Source organism: Agelaius phoeniceus, chromosome 9 (assembly GCF_051311805.1).
Source record: "Agelaius phoeniceus isolate bAgePho1 chromosome 9, bAgePho1.hap1, whole genome shotgun sequence".
NCBI classification, from domain to species: domain Eukaryota; kingdom Metazoa; phylum Chordata; class Aves; order Passeriformes; family Icteridae; genus Agelaius; species Agelaius phoeniceus.
The window spans coordinates 16,968,310-16,988,882 of NC_135273.1; the positions used below are offsets into that span (position 1 = coordinate 16,968,310).

The following is a 20,573-nucleotide window of genomic DNA, read 5'->3' on the forward strand; positions in this document are numbered from 1 at the left end:
AATTACGAGGTTGGCTGGAATAACAGGATAAGGGGATAACTGTTGGGTTGTCCTGTTAAATCTTGTTCTTTTGTTCCCAAGCTGATATGTGGTGAGACTTTGACCAAATGATACTCATGTGGCTGTCCAGTCTAAACAGGCAGGAAATGCATTTCTTCACCATGGCTCCTTGACCAGTAAGGTGAATAACAAAGCTGAGAGTGAAAAGCCAGGACTACTTTGTTTGGTTTTTTTTTTAAACTTTCTTATAACTTGTATGGAGTACATTCTGGAACATGGTACCAGGTTGAAAACCTATACTTAGTTCTACAGTCTATTATTGAATTTTTTAGCCAGGTTTTTGTTTTTATAAACTTTCCGATTCAGTGGTTCAAGAGCTATGATAAATGGCCAGCAAGTTGGTCTGTAGGATCAGATGAAAAAGCAGAGGCTGCAGAGTTTGATTCTGAAGTGTTTCCATTTGAGAGATTGCTCATAAGAGCCTTTGGGTGTTTTATGGGAGATTTGGCAGGCTGTGCTCGTTCTGGGGTTGTAAATATTGCTGTAATTAGGACTGGGTTTAATAGGAAGAAGAAACAGAGAATTTTTACCAATGTTTTTATAACCAGTTCTTACATAAATTTCTAGGTTATTTTTCTTAGATAGCATCAGCCTCTTTCTTTCTTTCCCTTTTCAAGTACTTTAAAATTTCACCTTTTATAGGCTCTCTTATCATTACTTTCTAACATTTAACAAGATGACTCCCTGATGTCTTGCTCCTCCAGATGGGCTCTTTTCCTCCTTCTTTTATAGCTATCTGGCTTTACAGTGTAGATGGTGAAGAGAAAAGACAAATGTGATACAATCTGGGGAAAGTGGTTTCCTGTGTTTCTACATACTGTCTCATTTACTGTTAGAGTAACTCAAACTTCTCTCTATAAAATTTCTGCCCTCACTACTTACAGGTCTGTTTTCTTGCCAGAGGCACCCTTGGGTCCCTTGGTGCAAAGCCTTTGGTCTCATGCTTTTTATGAGTTAAGATAATCCCGTGCTTCTTTTGGTCAGATATTTTTCCAAACATTCTTTTCAATCACATCTCCACCACAGGCTTGTTTGAACACTTACTGTAACATTCTGCTTGCTGACAGTTCTGTGTGTCTGTGGAGCTGAGAGGATACAAGCTAAGGATATGTATGGGAACATCTGAGAAAACGAAAATGGAGACTAACTTTTAAAGAAATTAAAATAGAAATAGAGACTAATGGTAAAACATAACTTAAGGTATAACAGGGTGATTTTTTTTTCTGTGTTTCACTTACCAAAGTGAAAACATTCTTTGAAGAGAAATGTTCTTTAACATAAAATTGAGAAATTGTATTTCTGGGCTGCAATGCTGACTAGCAGGAGCACACCCTTAAGTATCATGGAAAGTTCCTGCTGATCATTTCTGAAAATGATGTAATCGAGCAGCTGCACCAGTATTCACTCGGCAAAGGGAACCTGGGGCACTCCTCTCAAGGCTTTAAAGTTGTCCTAAAAACTAAAATACAGTATTAAGCAAGGATCCAGTTGAAACATGGATGGCTCAGTGAGGCTGAATGGAAGACTGAGCATGAAGAATGTGCTGATCTGCCCAAGACACTTTGGTTGTTTGTTAACTTCCTGCATGTGATTTCACCAAAACAGCTGCTTGTGAGTAGATGCATATTTCACTGTGTGCATGCTGTCAAATTCTTCCTGGTCAGAGGTATATTTTGTATGGCATACTAAGAGTTCTTCCTCTTGACTTCTGTCTGTTTCCTTGTCTTTCATTTTAGTATTTAATGTTTCCTTCCCAACTTAGTAGCTTCCCTTTTTGTTACTTTCTGAAGGGTTTGTGCTTTCTGAAGGCTCACACATGTGAGCCTATTTGTGCAGAGATGTGTTCATTGGAATGTACATATGGATGTATTATAATATATGATGCTTTTTAAATAAGGTGAATGTGATTTCTGCAATGACTTCTCAGAAATCCCTAACCCTGTAAAGCCACATTCATCAGTAGTTGCTTTTGAAAGTCTGTTTCAGGAAATGACAGACATCCTGTTTTTTTTTGTCTTGAACAGTTGTCTGTCCAGTATTTAGAGATATTTCTACCATTCCTGCTGGGGATTATCTTAATGTACATTTACAATATACAATGATTATATATTAACATTATTAAAGGAAAAATAATTTGTGGCTCCGACATGATAGGCTATCTGACTTTTTTTTTACAGAATTTAAGATTTCAGCTGAAAACCCCCTAAGACAAATGATAGTCACAGTGACAGTTTGCTAGCATATGGTGCATATTATCCATTAGAAGAGTGGGCATGGCATCAAGGATTCTAATAGCTTTGTTTCAGAACATAAGCTTGTGTGAGCAAAAGGAAATAACCTGCCTTGCCTTTCCATGCCTGATTAGCTTTGGCAAATACTGCACATTGAAGATGACGATGAATTGACGCTATCAGCAGCCCTAAACCATCAGATAAATAGAGACAATCTTCTGGATAACTTGTTCTCCAGGTACAGAATTTGTTTTCTAAAACAATCATCTCCTTTCCTTTTAGAAAGCACTTGTGTAGGATTCACATCTTGAAAATTAACTGTGAAAAGTATTTTTTTGTGTGAATTGTTAAAAACCCAACCATGCCACTTGGGCTCTGAACTCTTCAAGATGTAAGAGAGCACTAATAAGTTCCTGGTCCAGAGAAGTGCACAGATCCTTGAACAGATAGGAATGACTGAGAAAAATTATTGTACTATCACATGTTTAAGCTTAACAGTACATGAGAAGTGTTTGAAGAAATGTTTAATCATCATTAATGATATATTATAAAACTCAAAATTAACAGATAAATGTAGTGTAATTATAAGTAAATAAAAAAAACCATTCCAAAAACCATGTGTTTCTACATTAGGAAAATGTAGGAATATTGAAAAATTGAGAGATATTAGAAAAATAGCAAACATCAAAGACATTTATGACATATACATATGTTGACATCATAAGATGGAACATGTGTGACCACAGCCTTGCTAAGGGTGTGCTCACTGACAGTCTCAGCTCAGATTTCAGTAACAGACATGTACTCAAGGAAAATTGTCTGGCTCTCTATTCTTTAAATCACAATTAAATGAAATGCCTGTTTAAAAGCCCTTAATAGTGTCAATCAAAAATGCATATTTTCAGGTGGAGTTATGTTAAAGTCAAGCTTTCTCTGCAAAGGCGTTTTCCTACAAAAATATTCCTTTGTGTTTTTTACCCTCTGTAGTTAAACTGCATTATTTAAGGACTAACCTAGCCAGGAGCTATGCAAAAGAGTCAAGAGGGTTCCATTATCATTTGCTTAACATTTTTCTGTAGACCCCTTCTGTCAGGCTGTTGGTTTTCTGTAAGCCCCATACAATGGTTTCAAGAGACAAGGGATGTTCACCTTGCATTTCTCATTACTGACAGTACCTACTCCTGCTGTGGCTCCAGCTGTATCCCTCTGCAAATGGAACCTTTTCAGAAAGCACCCAAACTTTGAGGCACTGGAGGTGGTGTTTCTTGAGATGAGGGAGTTGCCAGCACTGTAAATAGATCAGGTGGACAAGGTAGGAAAAACCCAGCCCTGGTCCCCAGGCTGGCCACAGTGACTGTACCTGCTGTTCCTCTGTCCTTTGTCATACAAATACTTTGCATCTTCACGTTGTTGTGATATAATTATTGAAGGAATTACTTCAAAGAAGGAAGCCTTTAGGGTGGCAGGAGAGGTGGGCAGAGGGAGCAGCGAGCGCTTTGCTGGCTGTGAGCTGTTTAAAAGGTCAGGGGCTCCTGTCACTGTGCTGGCTGGTTGCTAAGCTGCCATGGATTTTTGTGCTCCTTTTCCTGGCTAGAGGGACCTTGTGATGAGGTGCAAGGTTATGGCAGTACCTTTTCAGTAACCTCACCCCCTCCTTTCTGCTTGCTGAGTGACTGGGTAAGGGAGGTGCTCTCAGGAGCACTTGCTTTCTTTCTAGGCTTCTTTCTAGCTGCTGAAGCAACTGATCTTTCTAGGCTTCTTTCTAGCTGCTGAAGCAACATCTGCCAAATTAAACCTAATGTTTTAACTTGGGGGAACAGAGTCAATGCTTAGTGAGCTGCCAGGGCACATTGGGTAACTAAGGCTTTTTAAGGGATCAGCAGAATTTGTACCATCTTCACCCCACTTGCATCTTCTTTGAACTCATAGCAAAGCACATTTACTTAGTGCTTGGGTGAAAATTATCTAGCAAAGTATAGAACTGTTTAATGAGATTAAATTTTAACCCTGCTTTCCTTCAGCTGTCTCAAGCAGCAGGAACTTTCATGTACATCTATGTTGTAATAGCAGCCAGTGCTGCCAGGCCTTAGAGTGGAGCAAATATTCAAAAATAGTCTTATCCTATACCAGAAAAGTTGAGAAAAAGATGCAACATGAGAGCAAACTGGCTTTTGGGAAGGGGGAGGATATGATTGCTCAGATTAAGTGTGCTTTCTTGCTGTTCAACTTCATTTGCAGAGTCCACAGCCTGTACTATCCACCGTAGAGATAATTAGCAAACAGCACTGGGGTGTAAGCAAATGAAGTTTCCTATCCTCCAAATGAAATTCTAAGGTTGACATAATAACTGCTTCTAGACATGTGCAGCAACAAGAAAGGTAATAATTTAACTTGCCTATTAGTTCAGTGGCTGTGAAAGGCACAGCACTCCTTGAAGCAAGTGGGGAGTCAAGGAGATGAGGTCTGCACTAATCTGCTATAGGGAGGCTGGGTGGCCTTTTCATGTTGGCCAGGCATTTTTTATAATATGGTTGTTTTCAGTTGCTTGCACCCTCATTAAATGTTTGCTGGCAGGGTTCTGGGAAAGTAACCATGTAACCAAACACCTAATCTATGTTTACTTAGCCTGATATGCCATCAAATTCTTCCCAAGTACGTTAATGTACAGCTAAAAATGTGAACTCAACCCTGAGCTGAAGCTTGCCTGGGAAGTGGGGCCAGAGATCTAGGCTGAGGCCATGCCACCCAGCTACTGCTGTTTGTGCATTAAAATTAGTTAGGGCTCTGCATGTGCAGATCTGAAAATTTTTGAATATATTTCTTCTTATTGAAGGGTTATTGTTATCCATTCTGGCATTCCTGGAAGTTCCTCCTTCACCCTAAATGATCAAAACTTGAAAAAGAAAACCAAACCAACCAACCAACCAAACAAAAAAACCACCCACCAAAGGAAAAAAAAAAACCCACCAAACCAAACCCCCCTGCCCACTTCATTCCAGTAGAAGGGGCAATAAAAGATACTGCTCAGGCCCAAAATAAGGAGCTTCTCCTAGCAAAGACTCTGCAGAAGTGCTCAGGAACCCCCTGTGATGGATCACATGTTTATGCAAACTCCACCTACCTATATTACTAAGCTTTCAACATATTGTGGTTTTTGTTTGTCATACCTGTTTTCTCCTATTTTGCTCACCTTTGAGTTTGGCAGTGTGTATATGTTTTCTTAAAATCTGGTTTTGATTTTGAGCTGCAGCTCTGGATATCTCAAGGAGGTCATTGATGGACACTTCTCAAAGGTTCAGATGTGGTGGTGTTTAGGGCTAGTTCTAGAGTGTCTTGCTGTTTTGGGTCAGGAAGCTCTGGGCTTTGCAGAGTCAAGCCTTGAGCCTCACCTGTCTGAGCTGCTTCAAGGACTGAGGATGCACAGTGTTAACCATGTAGCTGCTTTCTTGAATTGCCATTTTAAGTGGCTCTGTAGCCCTCTGACCTGCCTTAACAAGTAACACTTCCTGGGAAGCCTGTGGTTCTTGTCAGTGGGAATCTTGCATTCTCAGCATCTGTTGTAGCTAGGTGAGATGGAAGGTATTTCAGCTTTCTCTTCAAGCAAAACTGAAAGGCATCCCAGATAGTCTGCTTATGTCTTACAAGTCTTTGATCCATCCAGAGGCTAAGGGCTTGCTGGTGATGGCAGAAACATGGACTGAAATGTGGCACTGACAGCCAGCAGTGTGTGTTCCTGCACTGAGAAAATTGGGGCACTTCAGGTCCCTCGGCTGAGCCCTGCCATGCAGTCACTGGTGCAAAAGGACTGAGGGCTTTTTGTTGGTCCCCTCAGCAAAGCACATGACTCAGTTACTCACCAGGGGTGCATCCAGTGGGTGTCAGTGGGTTTCCTGCAGTGTCCTGCAGCACCCAGTGTGTGGTTAGAGACAATTTGATGGTGTGGATGGAGACACAGTTTTGATTTAAGTGGTTAAGAGAAGGTGACAGGCTAGCTCTAACCTTCTGTGAACTGTCCATGCTCACAAAATTAAGTTGCTGTGTCCTGCTGATTACAGCTTTCATCTGGGGGTTAACTTGTGAGAATACAGAGGTCATTTTATCATCACATCTGCTCTGGTTGTGGAGAAAATATTCCCTTCCCGTACAAAGATGAAAACTGTATTCTCTCAAACAAAATTTTTGCACTAAATTGCGCACAAGGAAGAGTAGCTAGTTTGAGTAGAGATTGCAATTGAAAATACAGTTCAGGCCAGGGATGGATGAGTGGGAGGAGCCTGCCGGAGGTGGATGAGGACTGGCTCAAAGACCTCAGTGACTTTGAGTGACTTGCACATGTATGCAGTGACACGCAGGGGAAGAGGGTATTGTGTGCTAGGACGCAAGTGCTGGACAAATCACCCAAATTATCATGAAAAGCATGATACCATACACTGGCTCAAATTCTGATGGCCCTCTTGGTTCCAACAAATTTTCATAAATTGCATGTGAAAGAAGCGCTCCCTTTTCTGCAGTAGGGATGGCTGAGGCAGTGTTTCTGCCCAGCCGTTCGGGTTACACCGTGTGCAGTGTCCTGACTCTGTTTCTCTCCCCAGATGGCCGCAGCCCCATGTGCCGAGCAGCCCCTTTCTGCAGTAGGGATGGCTGAGGCAGTGTTTCTGCCCAGCCGTTCGGGTTACAGCGTGTGCAGTGTGGCTGACATCGGCTGTTTCTCTCCCCAGATGGCCGCAGCCCCATGTGCCGTGCAGCCCGGGCCCGCGCTGGCCGTGAGGGCCGCAGCCAGGCGCCGTCCCTGAGGCGAGGAGCGCAGGCACCGCCATGGCCTCATCACGCCGGGCCCGGCACGCCGACCCTCCCGACGGAGGCTGGGGATGGATGATTGTTGCTGGCTGCTTTCTCGTCACGATCTGCACCAGGGCCGTGACAAGGTAAAGGCACTGCTGCTTGTCTTGCTGGCCTCTTTGTGGCATTAGCTTTTTTTTTTCTTTTCTGCCTTAGGAAGAAGGTTTGTTATCTCCTGAAACCCCTAAGGCTGCGGGGGCGACCAAGGGATTATGAGCCCTCTGGCTTTAGTCTCGCCTCCTCTGACAGCTGCTCCAGCTTTCAGCACCCGCTCCCTGATTTCTTACAGAATCAAGGCCAGGGGCAGGTAGAGCTATTTCAGGCTGTGGTGGTTTGCTGGGGAGGGAGGAATCATGTGGGGTCTCTTTGGGTTCACTGTGTCACTCCGAGCCCTTAGCCATGCTCATTTTTGCCAGTCTCAGTGAATGTACATGACTCCTGAGTCAATGTGAAAATCATGTAAATACCCCCTTCTCCTACTGTGAGCATCTCAGGTACTGTCCTGACTGAGAATGTCCAAGCCCTAGAGAAGAGACCCCTCTCTGCACCCTTCTGGTATCCAAAATATGCAGAAAATATTTTCTCGAAATAGGAAGAGAGAACAGGAGAAGAGAATAGGAGAGAACAAGAACTAGACTGCTGCCTCACATAAAAATAATGCAATCTGGGATGAGATTGCTTTCACAGTGACTTTGATGTCGACTGGAGGTAGAGGAGCCTGGTTTGTGTGAACATGGACAATTTAGCTATATTAAGCAGAGAGTTAAGCACCCTGGTAAATGAAGAAAACTGAAAGAGTGTCTTGTTGGGCAGTCAAGTATAATGTAAATACAGTGTTTGCTACCCAAAGTTCTTACTTCTTTCAAAATAAAGCTGCCAGATTTAGGGATCTTAAATCTTTAGGGATCTAGGGTCTTGGAGTCAACAGCAGAGAAGGGGATAGAAACACTTACACAGTGTTAGTTAATGCATACAAATATACCAATTCCATAATAATAGCAGAGAATTCCTAGTGGATTTAATTCCGTGTTCATGTGTGCAATGTGTTACATACATGAAATTATCTAATGGCTGGCACACATTAGACTACATAGAAGAGTGAAATATGTGCAAGATAAAAAGCTGAAGAAAGTGGTCATTCACTGATTTGGGAAAAGGCATCTCTTGATCCAGAAAAGAGAATGAAGTTATGCAGCCTTTTAACCTGTTCTGCTGCACAGGCATATTGAACAGTAACACTTGTCAAGTCGAGAAAGGACCTCTCCTGGAAACATTTTATTAAACTGCTGGAAGGTCCACAGGCTCCTGCTGTGTTTTGATTCTGTTTGAGAGAGTTACTTAGCGCTTGTCCATCTATGAGCACACAGCTGCAGGTGGGGTTTGTTTTGCAGGTGTGTTACATTGACCCTCCCTCACAGTTTGTGCGGGTGTGGGATAGTGAGCAACAGGGCCAGTGAAGAACTGTGAAGCCAGGGCTTTGTGTGCCAGGGAAGAACATCATTATATGGGCTATAAGTTGCTGGGGAGAATTAGCATTTCAATTTCCTTTTAGTTCAAACTACTCTGAGTCATAAAATCTCTAGCAGCAGATACCCCAGCAAGAAACATGTGATATTACAATGTTCACAACCACCATTTTGATTTTCCCAGAAGCTGGAGAGGACCTTCAAGTGGATACTTTTTATACCTGAAGAGTGAGAACAGTGTTTTCTGTGAGGCGAATATTCCATGTTTAACAGACTTGTGTTCATGTTTTCTGTCCTAGGTGTATCTCCATTTTTTTTGTGGAGTTTCAGGCATACTTTGGGCAGGATTATGCCAGAACTGCTTGGATCCACTCCATTGTGGACTGTGCTACGATGCTTTGTGGTGTGTATTACCCTTTCAAGAGTAATATGGCTACTTTTGCATTGGCTCTATCTGTTTTTAGCATGCTCACAAGTTGGTGGAGTCACCTGGGAGTGATACTGTGGGATCTCTGGGGTGTGGTATATCCAAGCTGCTTCCCCCAACACAGTTGTGCAAGGGAGTGTCTTCATACTAAAGAAAAGAAGCAGAACTTTGTTTTGTGAAATGATCTAATTTTTCAGAAATGTACTTTTGTTCAGGTCTATTGGGACACCTCATGTTTGAGAGCTATTAACTGAGCAATTGTTTCTTTTGCCTTTTGATTGGAGTCATATTTGAGATGTAGCACAGGATGTACATCTTGCCTCCAGATCAAGTCACAACCATCCTCCTTTTATCAAAAGTGTATATTTACGAATAGTCTTCTCTCTTAAAAGAAAATTTGCTATTATTAAAAATCATGTGCATCAACGCAGCAGTTGTACTGAATTTCACATGGGTTTGCTTTAAAGCTGTACAGCTTGGTGAAAATCCATGCCCTAGTCCTGTAGAAGAGGTTAATCCATAAGAGTTGCTAGAAAGGCAGAGGGGCACAGCAAGAATGAGATGCAACAACTTGCCTGTGATAGCCAGGTTATATCTTGGGGAAAAGACAGAAATAGGGGTAACCTTGCCCTGGCATTGCAGGTAGTAGAAGGGGAGAGGGTTGCTGATGGCATCCCATGGTAAAGCAGGGTGATATGGGAGACACTGGTGTTGGAGAAATGCAGGAGAAGGGTAGCAACCCTGGAGATTGTCCAAAAGATGTGAGACCTCTCCTATTTGGGTCTAACCCAGAGCCCACAGGGCCAGGGAGTTGTGACGAAGGACACCTAAAGTTACTGAGGGCTGAAGTGCAAATTCCAGATGGGGAAAAGTCTGAGTGTTGTAAGCATGGAGTAATGAACAGTGTGGGCTGTTCCTGTGAGCTGTCTTGACCCCCTGAGACTGCAGATTAGCTGTGTTCCATAATGACTTTGATCTACAGGAATGGCTGCTGAGAAAGGTACTGTAAATTTTAGGTTTATCCTGACTTTGAGGAAAATTACTTTTAGAAGTTTTTTTCTTTATATTTGGCTCATGCCATTGTGACAAGATTATGTTGCAAGACCACTCTGGAGCTGCAAACACCATTTTCTCCTGCTTCCTCCTGCTTCCTTTTCTTTTCTAACTGTTGCAGTGAACTGTGTGTGAGGACCTGCCATTAACCAGCAGCTTTATTTGTTTCTTTGAAGCCCCACTTGGAAGTTTAATCAGTAATCATGTATCCTGCCAAGTTGGTATCATGCTAGGAGGGCTGCTTGCATCTACTGGACTAATTCTGAGCTCATTCGCCACCAGTCTGGAACATCTCTACTTATCATTAGGAGTCCTCACAGGTAGGATGCATTCAGCCCCTTTGTTGCTGCCAGAACACAAGACAGGAATGCTAAAAACAATGGGTGATCTCTTCTCCATGTCATATTGACACTGCACTGGTCAAATAGAGATACTCAGACCTGTTCCCATGGTTGTAGACAAGAGGCTGTGCCAGTGAGAGCTTCAGCACTGACTAATCTCATATCACATATCTGACTGATATCACATATCACTGACTGATCTCATATCACCCTGCAAAACCAACCTTACCTTCTATTGGAGAAAGGACTGTCAATAAAGTTCTGAAGTTATGGGAGGTCAGGAAGAACTGCTGTTGCAGTTGGTATACATGAAAAGGTTTCCCTGTTTTGTCTGGGATTTGGGAGGAGTTTGTTATAGCAGAAGTTCTAGATTGTCCTAATATATTTGCATATTTGGGAAAAAAGTTTAAACTAAAACATAAATGTAAGTAAGAATAGAGGAGCTCTTGGTGAATACCAGGCACCTCAGCTGTATGTCTTACTTTTGTCTGCATTACATTCCAGTTGAACAGCAAAAAAAAATTGCTGGTTGGTAGTCTTGCTGTAGCAGCTCCTCCATTTTTGCTCAGGTATGGTGAAAACAAATCTTTGCTCTGTCCTATCTGCCTGTGTTTGTTGTGCACAGAGGAACTTGAGAGGGGCCTGTGGTCACACTGACATTCCTTCCTCATTAATACTGACCTGGTAGCCACGGTGATATAAGACCTTGTACTTGGTCCCCTGGAGTTTAGTAACGAGTTGGTGGAATTACTGCAGTTCACATGCTGCCAACAGCTTATTTGTTTAAAAAAAAATAAAAAATCCTTATTTTAGCGCTTGTTGCTCCTGTATTACAATGTTAATCTTTGACAAAATGTGTTCATAACAAATAAAAAGGCTTCTTGTAATTCGAGGGACTGTGCTACAAACCACGCTAATACCTCTGAGGCTTCTTTAGTGGGAGCTGCTGTGAATACCGAGGTGGAAAAGCAGTTACAACTTGTACACCGGGTAGTAAAGAGCCAAGTTCATTACAAGCGGTGAACTTTTAGCCTGTGGGGGCTGATTTACAGAGAGGTGAACTGTTGGTAAAGGCTAGATGAGGTGCCCCCAACCCAGAGAGCAGATGGGAACACAAGTGAATGTCTAAATCCATAAAAGCAACAGAACTTGAAACCAAAGAGTGAAGCAGAGGTGAGACTGGGGAGTGTCAATAAGTAGCAGAGTTCCTTCTAAGAGGTATGAAAATGTTTTCAGCCCTATACTTTCCACTTTTCACAGGACATTTGTTGGCTTTTTTGAGACCAATTTCCCCCTGCCAACTCACTGAAAAATAAATGGTGTGTATGCCTAATAAAGTATGATTTTCATAGCTCTTTAGTGATGATGTCTAGCTCAGGGCTGCTCTGCTGGCTCTGCTGCCTGTACAGGTCCAAGCCCAGCTCTGTGCCCTGCTTGTCCCCTCGCCTCCTGAGGGGTGCCAGACTGGGCACCTGCCGCCCAGAGTCCCTCTAATCCTCTTATTCCATCTTGGCAGGTTTCGTGCCTGCCCCACACAGTGTGGCCTTTGAGGAGGATGTGGCAAGCCAGTTACAGCACTGGGGACTGTTTTATCCTCTATCAGCAAGTTCTGCCAAAGGCACTGGGGACTGTTTCACCCTCAATGTAGGACATGCTCCAAAACCCTAGTCAGGAACTAATTTCTATTACTGATTCAGAAATACATATTTTAGTGTTAGGGCAACCACTTGATGATTAAAACCTGCTCTCTGATTCTGCAGCAGAGACCACAATCTTTTTCTCCATCCAAGAGATGAATCTTATTTGTTTACTCAACTGGATCTGGATTTCTGAGGCTTTCCTCCCCTCTTTACTTGTAGGCAGGGATTTAAAATGGTCAGGACTCCAAGCAGCTGTTGCAAGGAGTTTGTCTAGCGGACCAAGAGAGGTTTTTTGTAGAATATTAGTAACAGAGACAGGCTCTTTGTACTGTGTTTCAGAGACCTGAAAATTAATGTTCAGGGTTGCAACAGACCAAAACACAAAGTGGTGCCTCATCAGGACAGCATGTCCAGTGCCAGCATTGGTGCAGACCCTGGGGCAAGACCTCGTCTTGTATGCATGAGAGGCTGGCACACCAGTTCTCTCATGTTTAGTGATCCTCCTTGTTCTTGTTATGAAGTGAACCCCATCACTTCTGCCTGAGTCTTATTATTGTGGCTTAATGGTCATCAGTTAGGTTTGTCAAGTCAGGGACCCTGCCAGTGGAAGAAAGACGTCATCCTAGTTTCTCATCACACTCAGACTGGGCTGCGTGATACAGAATCAAAAAAACTTTCTATTCTTTTGTACTAATGAAAATGCATTATGTGGTTTGCTTTAATATGTTCCATATGTCATGCTTAGTATTAAGCCATCTGCACTTTGCTTTCTCTTCTAGGACTTGGGTTTGCACTTTGCTATTCTCCAGCCATTGCGATGGTGGGCAAATACTTCAACAAAAGGAAAGCGCTGGCGTATGGAATCGCCATGTCAGGAAGTGGAATTGGTACCTTCATCCTGGCCCCTGTGGTCCAGCTCTTAATTGAGCAGTTTTCCTGGCGAGGAGCTTTGCTCATCCTGGGAGGTTTTGTACTAAACCTCTGTGTCTGTGGTGCCTTGATGCGGCCTATTTCTCTTAAGGAGGATTGTAAAACTGCTCCTGAGTTGTTTGAACAGAATTATGTCCCTGAAACAGAGAAACAAGACTTAAAGCGAATGTCCATCTGTTCACCTTTAATCAAATTATGGCCTCATGAATGTTTATGCTACTGTTCATGGAAGGAATATGACTTTTTGCTGATGCCAGGCTTCATGGTGCTGGCAGTGTCAATTTTATTTATGGCATATGGCTGCAGCCCTCTTTTTGTCTACCTAGTGCCTTATGCTTTGAGTGTTGGAGTGAGTCATCACCAGGCTGCCTTCCTCATGTCAATACTTGGTGTCATAGACATCATTGGTAATATCACCTTTGGATGGCTTACAGACAGAAGGTAAGGGCTTCTGGCTGATCAAGGGGAACCTTTAGCTGGTGGGAGGCTGGATGCAAGCAAGGTATAATACATATAAAACTTAACATTTTGTACTCTTTCTCTAGCATGTGTAACTTAAAAACTCCCAACAACAGAGTCTAACTTTCAGGAATGCTTGCTGTTTCATCTTTTTGTCTATTCTGAAATTGTTCAATTGGTTTAATATCCTTTTTTCCTGAAAAAATGATGTGTTTGTATATTTGATAGTGGAAATGTAACCCCTTGCCTGAGGTATGTTGAGTGTGATTCTCCATATCTATTTCCAAGGGGGTTTCACCATGTTTCCTCTGCTTTTCCATCTCTTTTGTGCTGCTCGGGAGGCACAGAAGTTATAGAAGGGGGTGCAGGGTCTGGCCCAATATTGTTAGGCACATGCTAGGAAGGACTGACTGAAAATTGTTATACATTTTCCAGTATATAAGAACTCACCATGCGTTGTGAACTCAGCTCACTCCGAACATCAGTGTACAGCATCTGTAACATCAGTAGATACTGGCCAAATTGGCAAGGATTTTGATTCTAAAGGATGCATTCTTTACACTTCTTTAGTTTGTGGGAGAAATCAATTATTGTTTTTGTGAAGCAGGAAGGAAGGGAATTGCCATCTCACTTAACTCACACTAACTCGCATTTAAGGGCTGACTGGAAAGGTGACAGCCAAGAGAGGTGTACTGAAATATTTTATGCATAATGCTGGGAGCACCATGCTGAGCTGGGATGTAAAGCCCAATGAAATACTGCTTGGAACATTGAAACTTTATGGGTCTGCAAAATCCTGGCAGCAGAGTTCTGTCACTAGAAACATCCTGAAGAACACTGCAGGCGCTAGGCTGCTGCTGGCCAGATGTTTCTGCAGCTGTAGGTGGGCAGCTTTCCTGACCTGGGCTCGTCTGCTGAGTGAAGGCTTGTGTAAGGCAATTGACTTAATCTGAGCCATAGAAAAGAGAGAGAGAGACTGAAGCACTGCAAGTCAGGGCATAGAAGCTGAAATGCTGGTTTCAGTGAAAATATTTTTCTTTTCTGTTTTGAAATTTGCAGGTGCCTGAAGAAACATCGGTACTTTTGCTACCTCTTTGCTGTGGGAATGGATGGCCTCTCTTGTCTTTTCCTGCCAGTTCTCCAAAGCTTCCCCTTGCTTGTGCCTTTCTCATTTACCTTTGGCTACTTTGATGGAGCCTATGTAACGCTGATCCCTGTTGTGACAGCAGATGCAGTGGGGACTCCTTTGTTATCATCAGCACTGGGGGTTGTGTATTTTCTTCATGCCATACCATATCTAGTGAGCCCACCTGTGGCAGGTCAGTTTTGCCAAATAACTTCCCTATAACCTTATCAGTACTTCAGATTTACCTATTGCTGTGATGTAAAGGGGAAGGGAGGATAGCAAATGTACAGTGAATACAGTGAATGTGAAGGCAACCTCTGGGTAAAGGAATAACACACCTGGACATTCATAACTCTTTAAATTTCCCATCCTAGCCTCGGTGGGATGATTTCTACATACAGAGTGAGAAGAAATTTAAAAAACAAACCAGTATGAAATAGTTTGGATGCTACATCACCACTTCACGTAGTTTACAAACTCTGCAAGTAGAAGGAGTAAAAGATTCCACTGTGAAATTACATGATTTTGTAAAATCTAAATCTCTCTAAAGAGAGTTTAATTCCAAGATTGTCTTTCTTTTATGTTTTCGTTTTGCATTTAGTCTCTACATTGCTTTGAACAGGTGGGTGAGTCAGCTCCACTCCTGTTTGGTCATAAACTCATCCCTGTAATATCTAGCCATCATTTTTCCCATCTGTACCATTACAGTGAAGTAAGGATGAGAGCTGTACCCTTATTATTCTTTAGAAAGCACTTGACACAGATTTTAATACTGTAGAAGCTCTGAGATCTTTTTCAAACAACCAACTATATATATCTTGCATATTTTGTAAATTGATGTTTACATCAATTCCCAATTAATCACTGCTCATTAAGCTTTTACTTTAATTTTGCATAGCAAAAATTATTGCAAAATAGAATTGTTTTGAGTGAAGCATGAGCCTGGCCACAGCTTAATAAGTATTTCTGCATGAAGATCTTAGAGTTCCCTAAGTCTTCTAAAGACTGCCAGTTAAATCCAGGCAGTTGGAAGATGTTTATTTAGTAGTGTGGTGATGACTGCTCTGCCTTTTCTTGTGGATTTGACCTCCAAACAAAAGGCTGTAAAGATATTATTTGCCTGCTGAGAATAAATCCCTCTCTGCACCAAGATGTAAAAGTATAGTGATGGTGATGTAAATATGTATTATTTGATTGTTTTTATATGTGATAACTCCAAAAGTTTATGACTGGGTAACAGGATTTGTAAATTATCCACGAGAATACCAGTGGACCTCTAAATATTTTTTTTTTTCTCTACAGGCTGGCTTGTGGACACAACTGGCAGCTATACTGCATCATTTCTCCTGTGTGGATTTTCTATGATGTTTAGTTCAGCACTATTGTGCTTTGCAAGACTAGCAAAGAAAATCAAAAGAACACATTTGCCATCCCTCAGTGGTAACACAGCCTTGAAACAGCACATCTGGACAAATGGAGCAATAGCTTATTCTGTCACAGCAGAATTAGACCAAAGGGATGTTGAATTTTTGGCTGTGGATACAAACAGCTTCAGCAACAGGTGACAAGTGCTGGCACAACCTGAGACAGATGTGGCTCAGTGGTGTTACACTGTTGAATATACTTCTCCTGTGAAACAAGACCTCTCAATTAGATTGTTCTGTCATGTTTTAGTTGGCTTAAATCTACATACAGCAACAGTAATACCAAGTTAATGCAGTAATAGAAGAAAGCTAGACTGAAAATAGAGTTTGTAGATACAAGTGTTCACAGATTTATTTGAAATGCAATGTTGACTCCACAGGGATCAGTCACCAAAACTGAACAATAACATTTACATTAAAAATACTATTAATGACCCAAGCTTTTTCATTTTGTGGTCTAGTATGTTTCAATGGACTAATTATACACACCATGAAAAAATCTCTGCATTTATCAGTCTGCATGAAACTCTTTGCAATGAGTGTTTCAAAAGCCAAAGTCATCTGTTTGTTTTGCTTTTGTTGTTTTTTTTTTGTTTTGGTTTGGTTTTTTGTTTTGCCTTCTTTTTTTAAGAAAATCTGGCAGGAAACTGATTTATGCTGAAAGTATCTTTGGAGCAGCTTTAATTTTTACAATGCGCCTGAACTTTGTACATACATTTCAATTTAATTTCAAATATGGTTTTAGACCTGCTTTCCCACATGCTCTATAGCAAATCTTACTTTTTCCTTTTTTCTTCTGGATACCTTTAAAATTTGAACTTCTAAACAATGACATTCTGGGTATGATCTTTCAGCTGATCCTTGTCTTGGAGGGTGGAAAATATGCTGTGGCGGTTCTACTTATCTGAAGAGGAATAAATTTGTGCCATGGGACCAGGCATGCTGATAGACAAATGTGCTTTAAGTGCATTAGTTGGAAGAAGCCCAAAGACAGCCCATGAGACCAGAGAGGCTCCTGTATTTTCAAACACAGAGCCTCTTCCCTTGTAAAATCAGCACCTATTAGAGAACTTTAGAGTCCATGCAACCAGATGGCTGAGAGAGTGCCCACCCCACGGGCTGATAATGGAGAGGATGTTGGCAGAATTGTTTCTGTGTATTGCAGTGGCAAGTTTGTCTCTTTTCACACCCAGAAACTGCATCTTCAGGTGGTGCCAATTGCTCATTTGTACCATCTGAAGAGCTGTCAGGTCACTTTTCCTTGATGGCCAGAACACAAGAGCTGTGACTTGCTGACAGTTTCCTGCTGCTTGTGTGAGGAATATACTCCAGTTGGCTGCTTCACAGGAGCTAGGGAGTGAATGTAGCTCATGGAGTAACTTACTGATGTGATGGTCTAATCAATACTGTGATTTTCTACATTTACAGAGTGAACACATTGTCAGCAATGGAAAACTTCACATTCCACAGTACAAATAGTTTCAGTGTTTTAATGCTGTATCAAGCTGTATTCTGTTCATTAACAAATTGATCAGAGTCTAAATAATTTTCACTTACACTGAACTAGTAGTTTTGTTAGTCTGCAGTGTGTTCAATGGCTGCTCGTGGTGTCCTTTTCCACTCTGTGCCTTGGAAGTGAAAGCAACATAGACTGATGTTTATCAATTTGATATAGACCAAGAGTACAGCCACAGGAGTATAATGTATTTTATATATACACACAGACATATATATGAATAACATGTGTATCAAGTAGTTTTGTTATCCAAGTGTATTTTAAATACAACATATTAAAATCATTTGTGTTTAAATGAAGCCTTTCTTGCTGTCCTGCTTCAGGAATGTAGTCAGAGCCAGTAGCATGATCTATGTGCACAGACCACAGAATAAGCAAGAGCAGTGCAAAATCTTCTTAAAGCCAATCACATAACTTTTCTTCAGCTCAGCATGAAAATTGACTCTTGGACCCAGTTTAGTTTTTAACATATATTAATAAAAAAACCCAAAAATTATCCATGGGTGTTTCTTAATGAGTTAGGAAAAATATGCACATGTGGAAAAAAACTAATTGGTTTTATTAATTAGTACTGATGAAGATAATGTTTTAGATCTTAATACAATATTTTAATATTTTAAAAAGTAGGGAATAGTGTGGTCAATCAAAAATACAATTTTTTGGAACAAGTTATAAATTACCACCGTAAATAAATTTACAAAAATTTAATTACTTTGTTTCTCACATCACATCATGGAACTGCATATTGTAAAAGCCTGTTAGAATAATGCTATATGCATTTTTATAATAGTAAATTATACTGTGTAATATGTTATTAGCATTTTCTTATTATTTCAAGATTTTTTTCATATGCTTTTCCCTTTATGTTTTTTAAGTACTACTTATTGTTTGAAATATCTTATTTAGCAACAAACATTCAACTGGTTTTATTCACAGACCTTTTGTAGAAAATGGTAAAATTCTTTCAGGGCTTTCCAGTACTGTTTCTGCTCTGACTTAAGTCAATGGAGAAAAGCTTATATACTGCAATAAAGACTTCTGTGCATAAAGCACACTGTGAAATATCAGCCCTGTCATGAATGCCCCCACTAAGAAACAGAAGGAAAGAAGCGTAGCAGGAAATGACCTGCAAGTGGAAGAAATGGGAATGCAATCCAGGCTGGTGAAGCCTCAGGCCAAACTTCTAGCTCCTGCTCCACAGAACCCAGGCTGAACAGATCACCTTCATCCTGCCATGTGAAATATTTCAGGCAATGCATTACAGAAATCTCTGGCTCACAATGGTTTTAAAGAATGATTTATGGTATTTGCAATATTTTTTTCAGAGATGACAATATTCAGGCTGTCCTCCATGGAGGACATTTCCTGGCATTGCTTAGTATGGGAATAAATCAAGATACCAGAGCTAGCTGTGAACAATTTGCCAGATGAACGCTGCATGTTTGAGGATTTAGGGGTCTTTTCCTCCCTTAACTATCCTGTAATTCTATGTTCCCACCAGCCCTGATGGACACAAGCATTGATGGGTATGAGCTCAGCTGGAGCACTGCACTGCTGAGCCTGTCTGGCTCCCCAGGAGAGCGTGGTGGGACTTGGCTTGGGGTAACATCTGTCCAACAGATCCTACCTCAGATGGATCCTACCTGGCGTTATGCTCTCTTCTGTGCAGTGGATGGAAGTTCAGTGTAAGTAAGTGAAACTGCTCACAGCTGCTGAAGTTATCCCATGTGTCTCCATTCCACGGGGTTTGAAATGGGGAAATAATAAATATTTTGAAATTATTTATTTTCTAGTGATAATCTGGAACATTTAATAAATTGTACCTTGGAAAGTTGTGTGAAAACAACATTGGAAAAGTCAAGTACCTTCTGTTGAAAAATGACTCTTTTTTCAGAAAAAATATTCTTGAAACATTCCTATCAGCTTGGGTAATAATTTACCTCTGGAAAGACAAAGGCTGTGTTACTAAATGGTGAATGTATTTTATATTGTCAAACATTATTTCTTTGTAAAGTGTTAAAAATTTATGTGAGAAGCAAGAGCTTGTTTAACTTAAACTGTAGCACTACTTCATAGTCAGCATGGCAAAGTCCTTAGTGGGGTTTGCCTCAATAAATAATACCTTCTTCTTAGTGATTGTTCGGTTGTACTTCAGTAAAATTTTATATATACTTTAGAAGGTGCTTTTGAGTCATAAATTGATACTTCCTGAAGTGTTATTTTCAGTCATTTTTCCCCTACGCAGCTAGCATCAGCTTCAGTGATGTATGCATACTTGGGTGTGAATTAATTGACAGTGTGTTCAGCCTCTGTGCAGTTCTAGTTTTGCCCAAAACCCCCACATATTTCTCAAAAATGTGTATTTCATTTTCTCTAACTCCCGAAGCTCCGACTCAACCTGCTCCCCATGTCGGCATGCCAGGCAATGCAGCAGCACCACCCTGTGGGAAATAAGGTTTTTTCTCATTTACAAGACAGGCAAAATCCAGAAGGCTGGATACCTGGGAGCATCCCCAGGCATCTGTGCTCCAGAACTGTCCTGCAGAGTACAAAGGAGGTGAGGCACAACTTTTTGCATTACTGTGTCTCACAGTTTCTTCACTGTGCAGATCGAGCTGCTATGACTCTTCATAAAAATTCAGGCTCCCTTTTTTTTTTCCAAAATAATTTATACCTTATCCTTATTTCTTCAAGGTTCTTTTTTCAGGAGATATTCTGCTGGCAGTGTAGAGGGGAGGATGGATGTGTCACCATGGCTTGCACCACCTCTTCCTCAAATTCTTCTCTGCTGCCCTCCACCCTTCATGCCCTCAGTGGAGTTTAGATAGCACTGATGCTGAGTTTAGAAGCCCTCAAGATTCACCAAGGCAGTGAGGTTGTCTAACAGACCCTTTTGTCCCCATAGCTGGGCACACCAATGTCATGTCACCAGTTCCTGACTTTGCCCCCACTGCTGTTGCAGCCAGCTTTCAGGAGAGGTCTGCCAGAACTGTTCCCAGTCCCCCTCTTCTCCCTCCTCACCACTCCTTCCCTAGGCAGGGTTGCCTTTGTATGAAACAGA

General features: G+C 41.4%; 1 protein-coding gene across 4 annotated transcripts in view; it reads left to right on the forward strand.

The window, feature by feature from the left end:
- Positions 1-19,644, forward strand: part of SLC16A12 (solute carrier family 16 member 12) — a 39,741-nt gene extending 20,097 nt beyond the window's left edge. For all 4 annotated transcript variants that reach the window (XM_077183084.1, XM_077183082.1, XM_054637592.2 and 1 more), the window contains exons 2-7: positions 7,010-7,216; positions 8,896-8,999; positions 10,253-10,396; positions 12,837-13,428; positions 14,506-14,765; positions 15,875-19,644. In XM_077183084.1, the coding sequence (XP_077039199.1) occupies positions 7,107-7,216; positions 8,896-8,999; positions 10,253-10,396; positions 12,837-13,428; positions 14,506-14,765; positions 15,875-16,137 (1,473 nt within the window). In that variant the 5' untranslated portion in view covers positions 7,010-7,106 and the 3' untranslated portion in view covers positions 16,138-19,644. The remainder of the gene's footprint in view (positions 1-7,009; positions 7,217-8,895; positions 9,000-10,252; positions 10,397-12,836; positions 13,429-14,505; positions 14,766-15,874) is intronic.
- Positions 19,645-20,573: the final 929 nt, after the last annotated feature.